The sequence below is a fragment of the Sycon ciliatum genome, chromosome 1 (genome assembly GCF_964019385.1).
Source record: "Sycon ciliatum chromosome 1, ocSycCili1.1, whole genome shotgun sequence".
NCBI lineage: Eukaryota > Metazoa > Porifera > Calcarea > Leucosolenida > Sycettidae > Sycon > Sycon ciliatum.
The window spans coordinates 55,758,828-55,776,830 of record NC_088643.1 but is presented as its reverse complement, the minus strand read 5'-3'; the positions used below and the strand labels follow the sequence as shown (position 1 = coordinate 55,776,830).

Genomic DNA, 18,003 nt, shown 5'->3' with positions numbered 1-18,003 from the left:
GTGTGCAGTGTACCAGATCGTACCAGATCACGACTTGACATGACAGGTAACACTGAATTCGTGTACTTTCGTGTATTCTGGTGCATAATCACATTTCACAGCACCACACACAACGCGCATGCATGAATGCATACAAAACAATGGCCGCCGAGAGAGAAATTTTCAACATGGAAAAGCCGATTTTTGGATACCTTTCAGAAAGTTGTCAGAGTGACAACAACCGGAATCCTGCTCAGTAAGGTATTGTAGAGTAGACGTGGCCAATAAAATTGCGGTGCCCAAAAGTCGGAACGAGATTTTTCTAGGAGGCCTTTTTTCAGGTTTGGCCCACGGACTAGGAGGAGTCCCCACTCAGTCGATGCGCCAGAGCGAAAAAAAGCCGTTTTTTATTATCCCGGTCAGCTCATTTTGTGCAGAGGTGAAGATGACGATTCCGTGAAGAAGTAATGGCTGACGTTGTCGAACTTTCAGACCCACTGGAGGCGTTTCACAGCCTGGAGCCCGCCGATAAGGAATTCGATGTGACTTGAGTAAGTACTAAAGTAATCCGTAATATTTTTGGGGTCAGCTATTGAGCCATTGGGAAGTTTCGTGTCGTCGTTTTCTTACAGTACAGTCGTAGAAATTTCCTCCCTTCTTTGGTATTCAGCCAGTAATGGACTCCATCAAATCTTACACAATATCCGAGATAGCAGAAAGATAGTCCCAACCAACCTGTGTAAAGATTTGGTCATGTCTATGTCCAGACCTACTGCTAACTCAAATGGCACGAAATGAAAGATTTTTTTGTAATACGTGTAAAATCCACGAAAGTGACATTTCATCACACCTAAGTTTCAATATATCCCAGGTTACAATAGTTTCTCGCCCATCTAGCAGCAGATGGATTGTGTTCCCGGTATATCACCATTTCCAGTGGAAGTATTGTGTTCCACATCTATCCATGCTCATTGAAACTCAGGCAAATGTGTATATTTGTGTATTTCAGGTCAGAGTTCGTAGTGCATTCCATGTTTCTAGCATATACACCATAATTCCAGTAAACAATAACACGCACGCATCATCTGTGTGCACATTGACTCAATCTTGGTCCAATTCGTTGCTGGTTTCTTGCTTTTCAGTCTCCTCAAATTAAACAACTTTTTGCTTACTGGAACTGTTGGATTCTTCCCTCGCGGAGGTGTTGTTGAAAGTGTGGCATTTTAGCCCTGGCCTGCATAACAGATTTGCCTTTTTGCACTCGCATTGTATGATCCTGCAGCCGGACTTGCACCCACAGCCTTTTGTCAGGCCTGTGACAGGCTGTCTGACTGCTGCAAGATGTTTGTCAGAGCCCCACACCATGACTAGGTCATTGGTTCTTCACCATCCCTACCTTGAAGAGGTGGGTAGTTGATAGTAGATTTGTTGCTTAAATTAAGCAATACTCCAGAGACAACAATTCCAGTTCAGCTGAATTCCACGTGTAGGTTTTACGGCACCGCCATCACCTGACTCCTCGGTGAAAGATCCCCATCAAATTACATGTTTGTTCACATTTTGAGTCTTGCAGTCGTAGTGTGATTTCGTCACAAATACACGTCAACTGGTTGTACAGCTTCATGTTCCACTACATGTATGTACATGTATTGGCAATTCAGCATCGCAGTGATACTTCAGTACACTGTATAGCAAACCTCCAATACCTTTCAAATTGGTCTGTACCGATATAGCGTATTGCATGGTGCAAGGTTCTGCATAATAGTACAAGTACTTTATATCCCGTAGTATGTTACATGTATATCCATACTGTCAGGTGTCTGCATAACCCAACCCCACAACCCACAAGCGTGCAACTCTGATTTGCGGACTATGGGCTGATTCCCCAGTTCGTGGATACGTAATGTGGGCCGAGCGCAGTGCCAGAACCCACGTGCAGTCGCATACTCTTGACGTCATGGACTCTTGGTACTACTAGTACTTCATACTGAAGTTTCACTGTGTGGGGAACCCGCCTGTCTGTGTTAGTGTTTTGCTTCGACGTCGCTTTGTCTCAGTTTCTTCCTCAGTGCTTGTGATTGGCATGTGGCAGGCAAATGGCCGTGGAACTTCAACAATTGGGCTCTAATGTGACAACTGGATGGTAGTTGATTTACATGTTGGACTGGTGTGCCACGCAGCCTTCTGCTGGCATCCTGGCACTACATTTTGTTGCCAGGGTACCTCTTTGTCGATTTTGTCCACAGACACCACGCTTACACTCGGCATGTATACATGGAGCTGCAGGTCTTGAATGCCTTTCCCTTTTGCTATGTTCACCATTGTCATTCTGTATGTATTGTAGGTATTATGGCCAGCCGTTACTCCCCATTGAGAAAAGATCCCTGCAAGTGTACTTGACTGGCTGTATGTGTCTAACACGTCTGCAAGCACCAACTGAAGTGGGTGAGTGCGAACTGGATGACTTACTGTAATGTCGTTTATGAAAGCCAGGCGTATTTCTGTAGAAGCCGGTGTGGTGGCTAGGCCTCTATTTACATTATGTTGCATTATGTTTGGAGTCAAACCAAACTTTTTATGGTTGCCGATGCAAAATCCACACTATTGTGCTAATTGCCTATCTTGGAACTCAGGCTTGTGTTCAGAACAGGCTTCTGCATAAGACAGGCTGTTATACAAAGCAGTGGAGTAAGTGAAGGACCGTTTATACTACTTGTAGACACCACAGGTACTACAGGTATGTGTGTGAAGCTTCATTCCAGGGGAGAAAACGAGAGCGAGGTGGAATTGTCACCATCCAATATTGTCCACCCTCATGACCATAGCTTGGGGTGGATAGTCTGACAAACAGGCAATAAGTCCTTTATTCTTAGTTTCTCGGTACTCTCCTCCACTGTACATTGGCCTGCTGTAGGTCAATTTGGTGGATAACTTTGACAGCTGTGGCCATAGACTTACCCTTTACTACATCGTGTTTTGGGGTTGCATTCGTCCTCCAGGGTTGTGTGTAGGCACCTGGACAGAGCCTGGTGCAGAGCTTGGGTGGTACCCAAACGGCTCACATGAGCATGATGCCACCTTTCTTAGCTTTGGGGTATGCAGTAGGAATGTGTGCCACTAGTCCCTCCTGCATCAGGGACAGTAGAGTTAGTAATGCTTGTAGCGGGAATGTTATGTGTCGGGTATTCGTCAAAGTAATAATGTATTTATGCCATTTTAATAGCAAATAATGTTGCTCCATTGTGTAACAGTTTGTCTGCTACTACTTATACTCCGTCAAGCATTTCATCTTCTGCATGGTATTGTACTGCTTTGTCTGGTTTATTGCTGCCAGGTGCTGCACAATGATCGATGCACGTAATCATTACCCACAGCAGTGGTGTCGGTCAGTGTGGTGTAACTGCCTTCCTCAACAATCACCAGCTGCTGGCTTGTGACAGTTTTGACAAAAAATAGTCGGTCTCTCTCATTCCGTTATCCCTTTGTCGACTCTGAGATGCTCAACAACCACATAATTTGGTACTTCCCGTTTAGCCTAGTATTTGCAGTATTTGCTTCCTACACCAGCCAGTGCTTTTCTTCCCACGTTCTTTTTTTCCGCTGGTTTGGGATTATCTTTTGTGTTACATTCTTTCGTTTTCTGTTACATCCTTTTCCTGTTCTTGTGTGTTAACGTTTCAGTGGAATGGTGCAATGCATTTCCAACCAATACAGTCATTCTGTTGTCCCTGCCCTTTTGGCACGTGTGTGCCCCTTTTGGCACGTGCAGGTTGCGCATGCGTGCATGCTTATCGTGCGCATCCTGATTGTTTTGTGTGCCTTCTTCTTGAGACTCTCTTTGGAGCATGAACGATAATCTGTTCTCTGAGTGTGGCGTCCGTGTGATATGAGATATCGAGAGTAATCGGAAGGGCTATCGTGCGAGGGATTAAAACCCCCCGACGACAATTGGCGCCCAGCTAGTGGCATCGTTCCCCACGACCCTGAGATCGTTTTCGTTTTCGCCGTGGCTTCAAATCTTGCCTTCTCCACGCATCCTCGCCATGGCTCCGCTTTGCTCCATCTGCTCAACCCTGACGTCGGAGCTCCTACTCAGGTGAGCCTGCTTTGTCTGCCCTGCGTAATGTTTGGTACCTTGTACGTAGTTCTCCTGGTACTAGTCTTCGATTTGGGATTTTCAAAATAATTGTTTCGCTTCGTGGCATTGAAGTCCCGGGTTGTTCTCTTGTGTACAAGTACCTCGTTCGAGCCTCGCTCTTGTTAGTACATGATTGTGGCCCACGTTGTGTGTGCGGTGTTTTGAACCAGTGTACATTGTCGCCCTCCGGCCTCTGGCTGTTCGAGTGGTCGTGTGCACTGTGTTTCACACCTTCTGACTTGAAAGTTTGTTGTCCGTGCTGTCGTGCATGCTCATCGTGTTGCTTGGTACGTCATCATGGTAGTCAGCATGGGTAGCTTTGCTCGTGTTTGCTTACTCGCCCTGTGTTGTGCACTGGTGCACGTCGTTTCGGTGTCGTCGGACTGCTCCGATCCTGTGTCGTCCGATTTGTTTCAGTTTGGTAGATGTCCCCATCGATTTACTCGATGTGGTGGCACTCCGTCGTTTCCAGTTTCAAGTACAAGTGCTTTCTTTTTCGTTTTACTAGTAATCATGTTTTGTGTCGAGCGTTTTAGTGCTCCGCCTGGTTGTCCCGCTCATGTGGAATGGCTGACGCCCAGTGGTGTAACATGCTTCTGAGATTCTCGTTGACGGTCCGGGTGGCAATATTTCTGTGAGTGTGTTGTTTGGTATTTGTGTTTTGGCACGTGGGTCTCTTCATTTCACCTAGGGGGGCGTCCGATCATGGTGAGCCACGGTCTGCCTGGTGGGCTGGTGGGATCCAGCGCTTATTTGTATCGGTTCGCCTTGCGGGTGTTCGGTTTCCGTGTTTTGCTGGCTGGCCTTTGTGCGTCCCAGTAGGGTTCAGGACGGTGTTTTTTTGTGTTTCGTGAGCGGTTGTGTTTCACGCGTGATATTCAGGTTCAATCCCTGTGGGTTTTTTTCAGGTTAGAGACCTGTGGTTTTTTCAGGTTAGAGGCCTGTGGTTATTCAGGGTAGCGCCCTGTGGTTTTTCTATGTTAATTTTTGTTTGCGTATTGGTGACCGATTTGTTTGTGTGCTATCTGGTGTCCTCATGGATGGACTGCCCCTGTATCCGTAGGCGTGTTCAACGTTGCTGTTCTGCCATTCCTTCTTGTGGTTTTTCTTGTCTGAATTTTGGCTCCTAGTATTGCTGAGATGTTTGCGTCAGTCCTTGTTTCTTTCTTTCTGTGTGTGTATCTGTGAGTTTTCGTAGCCCCATCGGCTGCGTGATGGTTTTCCGGACAACTCCTGGGCTGTCAGATGACTGGTCACCCGGTTCAGCTGCCGCGGTCTTCGCCGTACCGTCGGTTTGCCTTGGCTTCGCACCAGGGCGAGGTGGTTGTTTTCCGGGGGCCCACGCCTGAAAGATGGCGGTTCCCTCTATGGGTGGGCCCAGTCTGTTTTCTTTCCACCCCTTTGCTTTGGCTTTTCCCCCGTTGTCCGGAGTTACTAATGTATCCTACTGTTTTGGCCCTGCGTATCTGCATGTGTATGTTGTTCACATTTGATTTCTTCTTCTCCTGTCTGTCTTCTCGTTTTTTTTTTCTCTCCCATCCTCAGGAGAGGATGCATTTTTTTTCGTGTGGAAATATGTTGTCCCTGCCCTTTTGGCACGTGTGTGCCCCTTTTGGCACGTGCAGGTTGCGCATGCGTGCATGCTTATCGTGCGCATCCTGATTGTTTTGTGTGCCTTCTTCTTGAGACTCTCTTTGGAGCATGAACGATAATCTGTTCTCTGAGTGTGGCGTCCGTGTGATATGAGATATCGAGAGTAATCGGAAGGGCTATCGTGCGAGGGATTAAAACCCCCCGACGACAATTCTGGTCGAAATTGGATTCAACTGTACAGGTTTCCAATGCTTATGGCGTACTTCTGATGTATTCTCAGTCGTATTGAGGACACATGGGTGGGTAAACCGCTTATAGGGCGGTTCTCATCGGCAGCAGCAGGTACACTGGGACCCACGTGGAGATTGTGGGTGGTGTCCAGCTAAAGCTTTCGTGCTTTGGCCTATGCCAAGGGCATGATACGTACCCTGTGCATGGAAAGACGATGAAAATCAGCAGCTTTGCAAATGCACCTCTACAGCCCGTTTCCGCAGTGACACACATTGTGGCTGTTTTTGATCCGTTAGTACACTATGTTTGCTGCCGCAGACATGTGTCAGTATTGTCCGGTGCTACTGCTAACTCAAATGGCACGAAATGACAGGTTTCTCGTCGCTCGTCAATGGCTGAAGCCTTTCTTCTTACAAACCCGCCCGCCATGCGAACGGTTTAGCAAAACCACCGCCCTCGCTCATGCAAACACTAGGGCACACGTATAGTATCAACGGAAAATGCACAACAATGCCTCTGAATACTCTTCTTCTTGAGAAAATTGGCATTGACTGCCCGACTGTCGATAAAAAATACGTCTCCAAAATGCAGCTGTTTGCATTTGAATTTTCCCGCGCTTTGGCATTTGGGATAATAAAACTACCTCTAAACGTCGACTTTTCGCAAAACGGCGCATCGCCTGCACTCCCCAGGCAAAATAATCGCGAGAGCGGCATGATGTCACCTTGGTGAGTCGGTACGCGGTGACTCGGTGAGTCGACGGTGACGCATGCATGACGTGTCGTCGGTGTCGACTGAGTACTATCATGCTATACTGCTAGATGCTGTACACGTCATGCGCACGTGTGCACATGATTCTCTCATTCAAACAGAGTTGGTTGCACCTTGATTTCAATGTTGATGGAATGTCTTCACTTTTAATTATTTTGGTTCTTTGAAATCATTACGTGTGTGGAAGAACAATCATATTGTGCTGGATGTGCTAGATCTGCTGTGGCGGATTCGGTGAGGTCTATGAGGCACTGAGCGTTGGGATTTCGTAATGGCGGAGTCTCACATGAAAACCAGGGCATATCAATGTAAGTACAATCATGTTGATGTGCATTGCTTTCTCACAGATCATTACTAATAAATGAAAAGGAGAACACATTTTAGAATTGCGATAAACAGAACGAGCTGAACAATCATTTCACAAAGGCTTTATTGTGTTCACAACGAGTGGATACGATGGCAGTGGAGAACAGGGAAGGAGAAACAAACGTGATATGGAAGAAATGATGAAAAAGAATACTTCGAACTAGTTTTCGCATAACACTCCTCAGGAAGACGAAGCTACGTTGTACAGTGGTCCCTCTATAATCCGGCACCATTTGTGCCACGAAAATCTGCTGGATTAGGGAGGGTGCTGGATTAACAAATCTGATTTACTGCTGCAATGTGCATGAAGAGGACATTTTGGCTACTGAAAATTGTGCTGGTTTATCGAGGGTGCTGGATTATAAAGTGCCGGATTAGAGAGGGACGACTGTACTAATGAAAAACATTCAAGAAAGGTACTACCGTACTGGCAATATATGTTGCCGCAGTGAGGCCATGAAGCGTTACATTGGCACATGTTTGCCGCACGCAGGGCGTTACATGCAAGGTCGCACAGGAGCCGTTACACAGGTTTCTATATTGCCGCAGTCCTTTTTTTGCTATTGCTGCATCACTATTTTTCTATTGCCGCATCATTTTGGCGGTGCCGACGAACACGCTTTCTCGTTTGCTCACGAACTTTCTTCTGCTTCACTAAAACTTTCTTTGCACGATCAGCAGCAATCCTGTTTTTCGTCTCCTTTCTCTCCTCATCCTTTCCTTTTTCACTTTCCTTGGGCGTGATTTTCTTCACGCCGAAGGCGAATAGAGACTTCTGCATTGTCACAAGGAAACTGGTAAACACATCGCTCTTCTTCGCAAAACGACCTCGGGAAAGAAGAAACCATTGAGATCGCCAACCACTGAATGATGCGCCTTCGAGTGTCAGGACTTCCTGCTGCGTCCAGTTTTGAACTTTTCACCACGCGGTGCACGTGCTTTCACAGTTTTCAGCCTTTTTTTGCAGTGCAAACTGCAATGAAAAGATCGCCGCACCCCGCCGGACGCGCGTTACGAAGTCAACGAAAATTTGTCGCACTAGCCTGGTCGCGCGTTACGCCGCACCCCCCTGCGTTACGCGTTACGCGGCAACATATATTGCCAGTACGGTAATAAAGAGAAATGAAGTGAGAATAAACACATTTTATCCTTGAATACTTCAGTGTGAAGAGCATGAAAACCGGGAGGAAGTACCAGTGCCATCAATACCAGTGCATGGGGATCAATGGTAATGGCATTTCGTAGCTACAGACAGTGCAGTGCATAAGTACTGGACATTTTAGTAACTGTGTGATTGCATGATATTCCAACTCACTATACACGTGTCCCTGGTTCACAGGCAGACACTGAGTCAGAGTGCTCCGTTGTTTCCACTAGAATATCACGGGATGAGAGTCGGTAACGATACAACCCCCCCCCACACACACACACAGCCCCCGAACATCACTGATCAATGAGCAATCATGCGCATGACTTCTTTTTGTTCACCACAGATGGCAAGGACTTCAAAATTGACACTTTCCTGACCAATTTGCAAGTATGTTTGGAGAACGCATTGCCTTACTAATTTCGAAACTCGATACAAGTGCAACAAAGCAGTGCGATGTACAGCTGTATGCCAGAGTACACGAGTTGTTTGTTTCTTCAGTAGTTCACCGGATAGGAACTGGTCTTCTGGCTGTGGCCATCCCGTGCTACCTCATACTCAGTAGCTGGAGATCATGGAGCTGATTCAGCACCTTATACTGCCGCACTGCACACAGTGACTTGCTCGCAATCAGGCATGGAAACTTGCCACTTGGGTGAAGTTAATAAAGAGTTGCTACTGCCTACGTCATCTTCCACTTGTGTTTGTTTAGACATACATGTGCAGGACCCGGGATGTGTTAGTACCCCCCCCCCCCCCCCCCTCACCCGAATTTCCTTTCTTGACATGACTACAAAAATTATCTATGGAACTGATCTTTTCCGTCGATTTAGGAAGTTGTCGGACAAGTCTATCATTCAAAATTTGATAAAATATGGGTCATGACATCGGCAATGACCAGTGTACTTGGTTTACATGTTGTCCTGAAGACTGAACTGCTGTTACATACTAGAGAGACCGAATATAAGGTAAATAGGTGCGAGGTACATATTGTGACATAACTAACACCAGGGTACTAAAGGTGACACCTACATAGTATCTACTACCACATTACTCCAATGCTTTAGTAAAAAGCTAGCAACCGAATGAAATGGGCAACGCAATATATTTTATAAAACAACCGAGTAAATCAATTTCGAATGATCATATATCTTGCTGAATCGAATGATTAACCCAACACTTTAGCAACAAGAAGTTGAAAAGAATGATCAACCCAAACACTCTAGCAACGAGAGGATATTACTGCTGTCTATTCTTGCTCATAACTTTGATAGAATGAATGCTGCTATTGTCACTACTCCGGCTACTAAGGATGCCATGCTATTATAGTAAAATTGTTTCAATCGTATCCCAGCCGCTCCACAGGCATGCTCACTCTGCTAGAACGTCGAGGCAGCTGTGGCTGGTTGTTGTCGGCTCGGGCTTCTTCTTCCGTTGTGCCTGCAGCATCTTTGTCAGACCCAGGGCTACGGCTCCGCTCGGTGGTCGCCTCAGTTGCTGATGGCGGGATAGTCTCCCTGACTTGCCGGCGGTTTCTTATGGCCGTGCGCACACCGTCTTCCACCACCACTTGACGGCCTTCCTGTCGTACGACACACCATTCCTTGGCCGGTTGACTATATCCGTCTTGCAGTACCACTTTACTGCCTGGCTCGAGAGCAGGGAGCTCCCGCACGCCTCTCTTCTGATCGTGTTGATGGGCCATTCGCATTTTTTGGTCAATTTGCTTCTCCCGGTTGATGATTTGACCGTTAGCTAGATTCGGCAATCGTCCTCGAAGGGCCCGTCCAAAGAATGCTTCTCCTGGTGATGTCCCAATCATCCGATTCACGGATGTACGAATGCCGAATAGCGCTTGCTGGAGTCGCTGTCTCAGAGGTAGTGATGAAGGCATCCCACTCAAGCGCCTGCGCACGACGCCATGGAATCTCTCCACCATTCCGTTGGAGCATGGATACCGCGGGCTCGACTTGATATGCTTGACTCCTGCTTTCCGGAGAAAAGTTTCTGTTTCGTCCGACACCAGCTGTGGCCCATTGTCGCTAACTAGCTCCACCGGTAGACCATGTCTTGCGAATACTTCCGACAATGCTTGTATTATGACTCTCGACGTGGTGCTGGATAGCAAGAGCAACTCGGGATATCGGGATCCGTAGTCGATGACCGACAAGAAGTGATGATCCTCGATCTCCACGAGGTCCACCGCCACCCGATACCAGACTGGTAGGATTTCTGACGGTTGGAGGGGTTGTGGAGGATTCCGCTGCCTCTTCCAGCATGTCGAGCATGTCCTAGCGAATTCTGAGGCATCTTTGCTCATGGACGGCCACCATACACTTTGTCGCAACGTGTCCAGAAACGTGTCGAGTCCTGGATGGCCTTCGTGTGCGATACGGAGGACTTGGTCATACAAGGTACCGGGTATGACGATGCGATTGTTATGCATGACGATGTCATCAACCACTGACAACGAGTCCCTTATTCGAAAGTATACCTCGTCGCTGCCATCGCATGTATTCCACTTGCCTTGTAACACTCTGTTCCTGACTCGACTTAGCTGACCATCAGTGTCTGTGGCTAGCCGGACATCCTCGCAAGAGATTGGAGCTTCCCCCAGGATTAAGCCAACATACTCCTTCATTGACCTGGCCTCTGCCGGACTGGCTTCAACTGCTTGGGAGGGGGCTCTCGATAGCGCGTCAGTACAAATCATTGACGTTCCTGGCGTATAGGTCAACTGAAAGTCGTATGGGAGGATTGCCAGCAGCCATCGCTGCACTCGGGCTGGCACCTGATCGAATTCCTTCTTTACGATTGCCACCAGAGGCTTGTGGTCAGTGAATACGATCACTTGTCGCCCCAGTACGAATTGGCGGAATTTTACCAATCCGAAAACCACAGCCAGCATCTCTCTCTCGAGCTGCGAATACCGTGTCTCGGGATCCTTGAGAGCTCTGCTAGCGCATGACACGGGTTGAAAGCGGCCATGATTGTCCTTCTGCCACAGTATAGCTCCCAGGCCACATGGAGATGCATCCACACTAATGGCCGTCTCCCTGGTTGGCGTGACGTCGAAGAACGACAGACGTAACAATCTAGACGCGGCCTCCTCTTTGAGTGTGTTGAACTCCATCCAGAGCGAGTTGTCTGCGACGAATGGCTCGCGTTTTGCCAATGTCCTGACCGGTGCCGTTGCGTCCGCTAATCCAGGGATGAATTTTCCGAGGTATGTTAGCATACCAAGGAATCGCCGTACATCCGACTGAGATTCTGGCAGAGGCATGTCTAGGATTGCCTTCACTTTGTCTGGGTCAGGATTGACGCCCTGGGCGTTCAGTATGCTGCCAAGGTATCTAACCTCACTTTGCTTCCACTGACATTTGTCGTTGTTCAATTTCAGCTGTGCCGCTTGTAGTCGCTCTAGGACTCGCTGCAGTCGTTCATCGTGTTGCTTGATGCTGTCACCGGTGACCAGTACATCGTCTACGTACACGAAGACTCCTGGGATACCAGCGAGCAGGTCAGACATGACCCTTTGGAAGATTTCCGGGGCGCATGAGATGCCGAAGGGTAACCGCTTGAATCGGAACAAACCTTCCTCCGTCGTGAAAGTTGTGTACGGCTGTGAGCTGGATGACAGCGGGATTTGGTGGAATCCAGACTCTGCGTCCAAGACCGAGAAAATCGTTGCACCGTGGATTTGGGCTGTTATTTCCTCAGCGGTAGGCATGGCTCTCTTCTCCCGAATGATGTTTTGGTTCAACTTACTGTAATCTATACACAAGCGAAGCTTGCCGTTAGATTTGCGGCTAGGAACTATCGGTGAGATCCATGGAGTCGCCTCTTTCACTGGTTCGATAATTCCAGCCTCCAACATTCGACTTAGTTCTGCCTTGACCTCCTCGCGGATGCTGAAACAGACCCTGTGATTTGAAAATAGGTGGCGAGTGATCTATCGCTCTCCTCGCCTGTGTCAGGCGAGCTGTAGGAGAGTGATCCAAAAATTCTCACTCCAACAACACAGCACATTATTGATATCATTTTTTTAGAGAAAAAATTCTGGATGCTTTCTGAATTTCCACCATTGTCTTGAAAGATGACAGCGGTTGGCCGTGAACTGCCATTAAATATGCAGTGTGGAAGAGCTTTTCGTATGCGTCCTCCGCTTGGACTAGAATAGCTGTGTGGATGCATGGCTGCTGAGGCGCTTGTGTTGCCTTGCTCCCTGATGCAGACGTCGACGATGATTTGTCGGTGTCACCCAATAGCTTCGCATGGCTCACTCCGATGCTATGCGCCTACATGACAACAAGCGAAGAAAACAAGGAGAATGGTCGCGAGTCCGATCGACTTTACTTTCGACATTGAATTGACCACTTACCTGTCCAGACAAATGTCGAGTGACAGCGTGCTTCGTCATGTAGTCCGATCCCTCCACAAACCTCAACGCATCGACCTTCGCTTGACCTCTCAGCCATAGAGTCGCTCCGGATAACGTCAGAATACTTCGCACACGACTTGCACCACACTTTCACGACCAGCTCTTTACCTTCCTTCTTCGCCGAGTTGAAGCCTATGTCCTCATCCACTTTCCAGCTGAGGAAAGTGGACAACTGCACACTGTTCCCTTTCGACATTTCTACTGCTAGCAGCAGCAGGAGATCACCAGCAAGGGATCATGTCGCAAGGAAAGAAAACAACTGGTATGATCAACTCCAGTTGACCAATTGGCCTTTTATTCTAAGAGTAAGAGGACGAAAGCGCCATTTGGGTGCATTTACTTGCAACGCATGCACTAGCAGAACTTCCAGAACTACTAGTCTATGTCAGACTGCGGTCTATCTTGCTACTCGGACCCGCCAGGCGCTAGTTTAGAGGGTTGTACGGACCCCTGCGCTGCATGCAGGGGTCCGTAAAACCCGTTGAACTGGAGTGTTTCATGAGTGGTGGTAGATCTACGCGTATACGCGGCACAGCTCTGACTAGTTCAAGCCGCAATCATTCATCCAGACGTGTGAAATGCCCCGAGGTCATGCCAGGCTAGCTGGGCGCCATGCCAGTGCAGTGCCTGTGTCACACTCACAGTGTACGTGCAGTGAACTAGTTACTTGCCTACTCAGTACTGACTACTGTGCATGTCACTACACATGACTAACTCACTGTCTAGTCTGTTTCATAACAGCGCGAGCGGGCAAACTGTGCCCGGCCTGCGCACGGATCGATGAGTGCACTTGACACCATACACTCGTACTAGTCATAGTACAGTAGTAGTTGCGCTGCACTCCGAAAACGGCCAAAAATAGTTTCAGGCGCGCGACAAAAAGTGCACCTTCCAAGAAAATAAGGCGCGCGATGGCGCGCGAGAGCGATCGCTCGCCTCAAATCACAGGGTCTGCTGAAAGCATGTCGTCGGCAGGCAGACGCCACAGGCACGGCGTTTGGGTCCACGGCGATGTCTACCGGCCGCATAGTCACTGTGTTGATGTCGGCAATGTCTACCGGCCGCATAGTCACTGTGTTGATGTCTGGCTCATCAACGGTGACAGTGACCAATTGTAACTGCTGAATGACGTCCTGTCCGAAGAGGGGACATTTCCCGGGTGAGACCACAAAGCACCGACAAGCTATCGATCTGCCATTTGCTTCAAACGTTGCGGTCGCCGTACCAAGTGTGTGGACTTCCTGGCCACCGTATCCACGGAGTCGTCTGTCCGGTAATTCCTCTGGCTGGACGACCGTGCAGGGCATTATTGTCCGTGTGGCACCCGTGTCTAACAGACCGTGTACTATCTTACCATCAACCCGCACATCGACCCAATAGCGGGGATCATGAGCTGCGCGTAGCGTTGCCGCAGGCTCCATGGTATAAGCCTCTTCGAATTCGTCTTCGACCACCAATGTATCTTCCTCTATTTTATTGCTGAGTCTGTCTTTCCGGAGGCAGACCTGAGGAAAGTGGCCCACTATCCCACAGTGCCGGCATCTAGTCCGGCCTGCCGGGCAAAAGGATCTTCCCGGGGTATGTTCTCCCCCACAATACTTGCACGCTCCTTTCCGCCTTTTATGTCGAGGAGGTTGTGCCGAGGCTCCTGCCACTTTCCTGGACTCCTCTCCTGACATGACTCTGTTTACCATTGGTGTCGATGATGATGATAGCGGCTGCGGAGTCGGTGCTACTGGCTGCTCGTACAGTAGCGAGTCCAGTATAGATGCTTCCATTCCTACTGCCTTTGCCGATGCCGCAGTTAGCGTCAGATCTGCGGTCGCTAGGAGTTCTCGTCTTATAGCTGATGACTGCAGTCCTTCAATGAACTGGTCTCTGATGACTCCATTCACGATTGTGTCCACATCGGTGCTGTCGAAGCTGCATTGTTGTGCCATAGCCCGAAGGGCTGACAAATAGGCTGTCACAGTCTCCCCATTCCTCTGCTTCCGACCTCTAAACCTGTGCCGTTCTGCTGTCAGGTTGATGGAAGGCTTGAAATACTTCTCCAAGGCCGTTTTCAGAGGAGTGTACGTGTCAGGTGGGACATCCCCTTCTGCCTCAGCTGTGGTCACAACCAAGCCTTTGGTGATCCGCCGGAGGTCGATTCCGCCAATATTCAGCAGCAGTTTCCTCTTCTGCGCGGCTGCGTCGATCTTCTGTAGGTCAAGGTAGGCTTCGAAGTCTTCCAACCACAAGGCGAATTCCTCAGCTTGGTTCGTGTCCTCAGAGACTTGAAAGGAACTTGGGGGCTCTGCCGAGAGAACTTGCCATCTTGAGTCCTGCTTGTTCACTGCGCCAATGTTGTCCTGAAGACTGAACTGCTGTTACATACTAGAGAGACCGAATATAAGGTAAATAGGTGCGAGGTACATATTGTGACATAACTAACACCAGGGTACTAAAGGTGACACCTACATAGTATCTACTACCACAGTTTACATGCCACTTTTGTTCAAAGGTGTGCGGGATTGGTGCCAGGGTAGGGCAACAGAGCTGAACATTTTCCTTGGTCACTTTAATTATTTGAGTTTTGACTGCTTGCTGGTGTACCCTGGCAGGCATATCGTCTAGCTGCTGGTGAAGTCAATCCTGGAGACTACGCATCGGCTCGGCAGAAACATGGTCAGTGTATTAGTATGTATGTGCGTTGTGTATGTGTGTGTGTGTGTGTGTGTGTGTGTGTGTGTGTGTGTGTGTGTGTGTGTGCGTGTACGTTGGTGAATTCATCAGCCTTGCAAGCTGTCGAATGGTGTAATCCCAGCACAAATTGTAACATAGCTTGTTCGCTATCATCGCTTCAACGATGGACAGGAGTATGAGTATGAGTGTGTGTACATGCTTCTTAAAATCCTGCATTGTAGCTGCTGCTGCTGCCACCACTGTCATTCTGCTGCTGCTGCTACTGGTCCTCCCACCCAGCATGGGTTTTGCTTGCACTGTTCAAAGTTAGTCATTGTGTCTGTCTGCGGTACAGGTCAGGACGATGGTGCTGTGTTTGGCGAGATCATCAGTGCATCGGCGACAGCAGCAGTGGGTAGTAAGGGAACTACAACACACAGTGATACGTCTACTGCGTCAGCACGATCAGCTCAATCCGTAGCCTCTGGCTATGCAGCTGCTACGCTCCACCCAGCACAAGCTGCAGGTGAGGGAGCTATAGTCTGTGTGTGTGTGTGTGCGTGTGCGTGCGTGCGTGCGTGCGTGTGTGTGTGTGTGTGTGTGTGTGTGTGTGTGTGTGTGTGTGTGTGTGTTGCATGTGATGTCCTGCCATCACTCCTGCACCTGTACATTTTAGTTGTTTACTCATCTTGCTAGCGTGACTTGTATTGAGTTGAATTATTGTTCTCGGACATCCCACCGTGGACACACGGCAGCTGTATACTTGTACAACTCCCATCAACTGTCATGACGGGATGCTCCGCATCTGTGACCTCTGAACTCCTAGATTTTGGTACAAATCGTAGGAGTCTCTTCTTTGCAAGCATTCTTGGTGAGGATCTTGAATTTACACAATCTTCTGATTTTGACCCTGCACCTGCCCAAATTGTTGCCCCCACCACCTCCTCCTCCCGCCCCCCCCTACAATTTTTTCCTGGCTTCTCTGGTAAAAGGGGGGGGGGGGGGGCAGGGAAACGAACAGTTCACCCATTTTTCCGTGGTCGACTACATTGCCTTGTCACACAAAATGAAGCGTGCAGGCGCAGTGAGCACCCGGCACGATAGATTTGTGGCCGAAATTTTCGTTGTGTGAACTGAAAGAACACAAAAAATTGAAAAACTAGTAGGGTGGTGCGCTATCAGAGTGGGGGGGGGGGGGGGGGCTCTCCCCCCCCCCCCCACCCTTTGGCTAGAACCCTACATGTGTTACACAATGCGTTCCATTATATGCTGTACTGCTTTCTGCAGGAGATTCCCGTCCTGCTAAACGCAAGCGAAAACGCCGGAAGCGTAAGAGTGGCGATGCGGAAGTTTCGTACTCGGTACCTTCAGCTCGGCCGAAAAAGCAAAAGTGAGTGTCAGTGTCTCTCTGTTTACTGCCTGGAGCATCCATTTCCGCTTTTTCTCTTTATTTCCTGCTGCTGTCGTTGTTGCTCTCTCTCTCTCTCTCTCTCTCTCTCTCTCTCTCTCTCTCTCTCTCTCTCTCTCTCTCTCTCTCTCTCTCTCTCTCTCTCTCTCTCTCTCTCTCTCTCTCTCTCACTCTCTCTCACACTCTCTCTCTCTCTCTCTCTCTCTCTCTCTCTCTCTCTCTCCACCATCCGTACCGCACATTGGCGTTTGCTTTGTGCATAGATAACGGGATAGATGGTGCTACGAGTATTTAGTGCTGCAGTGTTCTGTTTTCAGCTAGGTTGTGATGTGTACAGCTATGTTGTTATTTGTGTCTAGTGTTCAAGAGACCTTTACTCTGCTTGCATCTTTCCCCAGGCCTGATTTTTCTGCATCACTGGTGTCGAGTGCGTATGCATCATCATCTTCAGATTCAGACAGCTCACACGAGGTGTTCGACTTGCCTGACAATCTGTTGCCACAATCAGGTCAGTGCTGATCCAGTGCTGATCCGAAAAGCAGCATACCGCTATCATTCACCACCACTCACTGAAATGCAGTAACATCATGACTGTAAGCATGACAGTGGATTATCGAGGGCGCAAACACTCGGGAGGTTTCACGGCACCAGCCAGTAAACTCATTGTAGAAGGAAAATGAATAGCAGCGGCAACAGGCAGCCAAAATGCAATGTATTGGGAATTGCGAGATCTGCTGCTGCTGCTGCTACTGCTACTGGCGATGATGGTGCTGTTGCTGCTCACTGCTGCTGCTGATCACTGCTGGGTTAAAGTGAAAACTCCTATTACTGGTACAGTCGTCCCTCTCTAATCCAGCACCCTCGATAAACCGGCACAATTTTCAGTGGCCAAAATGTCCTCTTCATGCACATTGCAGCAGTAAATCCGATTTGTTAACCCAGCACCTTCCCTAATCCAGCAGATTTTCCGTGGCACAAATGGTGCTGGATTATAGAGGGACCACTGGATATGTAGTACATAGCAGACTCAGCAGAGGACGTTCAGGTTGGTTGTAACTCTGAGTTTCATGCCGCTAGGCTATCATCAGACAACTGATAGCGGCATGAAACTCAGAGTTACAACCAACCTGAACGTCCTCTGCTGAGTCTGCTATGTCTCAAAATGATACGCTATGTCCACCAGCAGTGGCAGCATATCCTCATCATAAGATGTCACCGCATAACTGGCACACAACGCCAACACATGGCATGGGCAGCACATTGCA

The 18,003-nt window shown here is 48.6% G+C and overlaps 1 protein-coding gene and 2 long non-coding RNA genes across 4 annotated transcripts in view; all 3 read left to right on the top strand.

The window, feature by feature from the left end:
* The first annotated feature begins 355 nt into the window (after nt 1-355).
* LOC135804435 (uncharacterized) lies at nt 356-3,688 on the top strand. Its single transcript, XR_010551064.1, has 4 exons — nt 356-530; nt 1,262-1,384; nt 2,324-2,424; nt 3,314-3,688. It is a non-coding gene; the product is annotated as an uncharacterized LOC135804435 (long non-coding RNA).
* A 13-nt stretch (nt 3,689-3,701) lies between these two features.
* On the top strand, nt 3,702-5,823 carry LOC135804436 (uncharacterized). Its single transcript, XR_010551065.1, has 2 exons — nt 3,702-4,075; nt 5,316-5,823. It is a non-coding gene; the product is annotated as an uncharacterized LOC135804436 (long non-coding RNA).
* A 904-nt stretch (nt 5,824-6,727) lies between these two features.
* Nucleotides 6,728-18,003, top strand: part of LOC135804433 (uncharacterized) — a 26,942-nt gene continuing 15,666 nt past the window's right edge. Inside the window, exons 1-6 of one of the 2 annotated variants that reach the window (XM_065318302.1) lie at nt 6,728-7,020; nt 8,572-8,615; nt 15,270-15,333; nt 15,686-15,856; nt 16,618-16,720; nt 17,137-17,246. In XM_065318302.1, coding sequence (XP_065174374.1) covers nt 6,984-7,020; nt 8,572-8,615; nt 15,270-15,333; nt 15,686-15,856; nt 16,618-16,720; nt 17,137-17,246 — 529 coding nt within the window. In that variant the 5' untranslated portion in view covers nt 6,728-6,983. The remainder of the gene's footprint in view (nt 7,021-8,571; nt 8,616-15,269; nt 15,334-15,685; nt 15,857-16,617; nt 16,721-17,136; nt 17,247-18,003) is intronic. The other variant, XM_065318303.1, reaches the window with a different exon arrangement.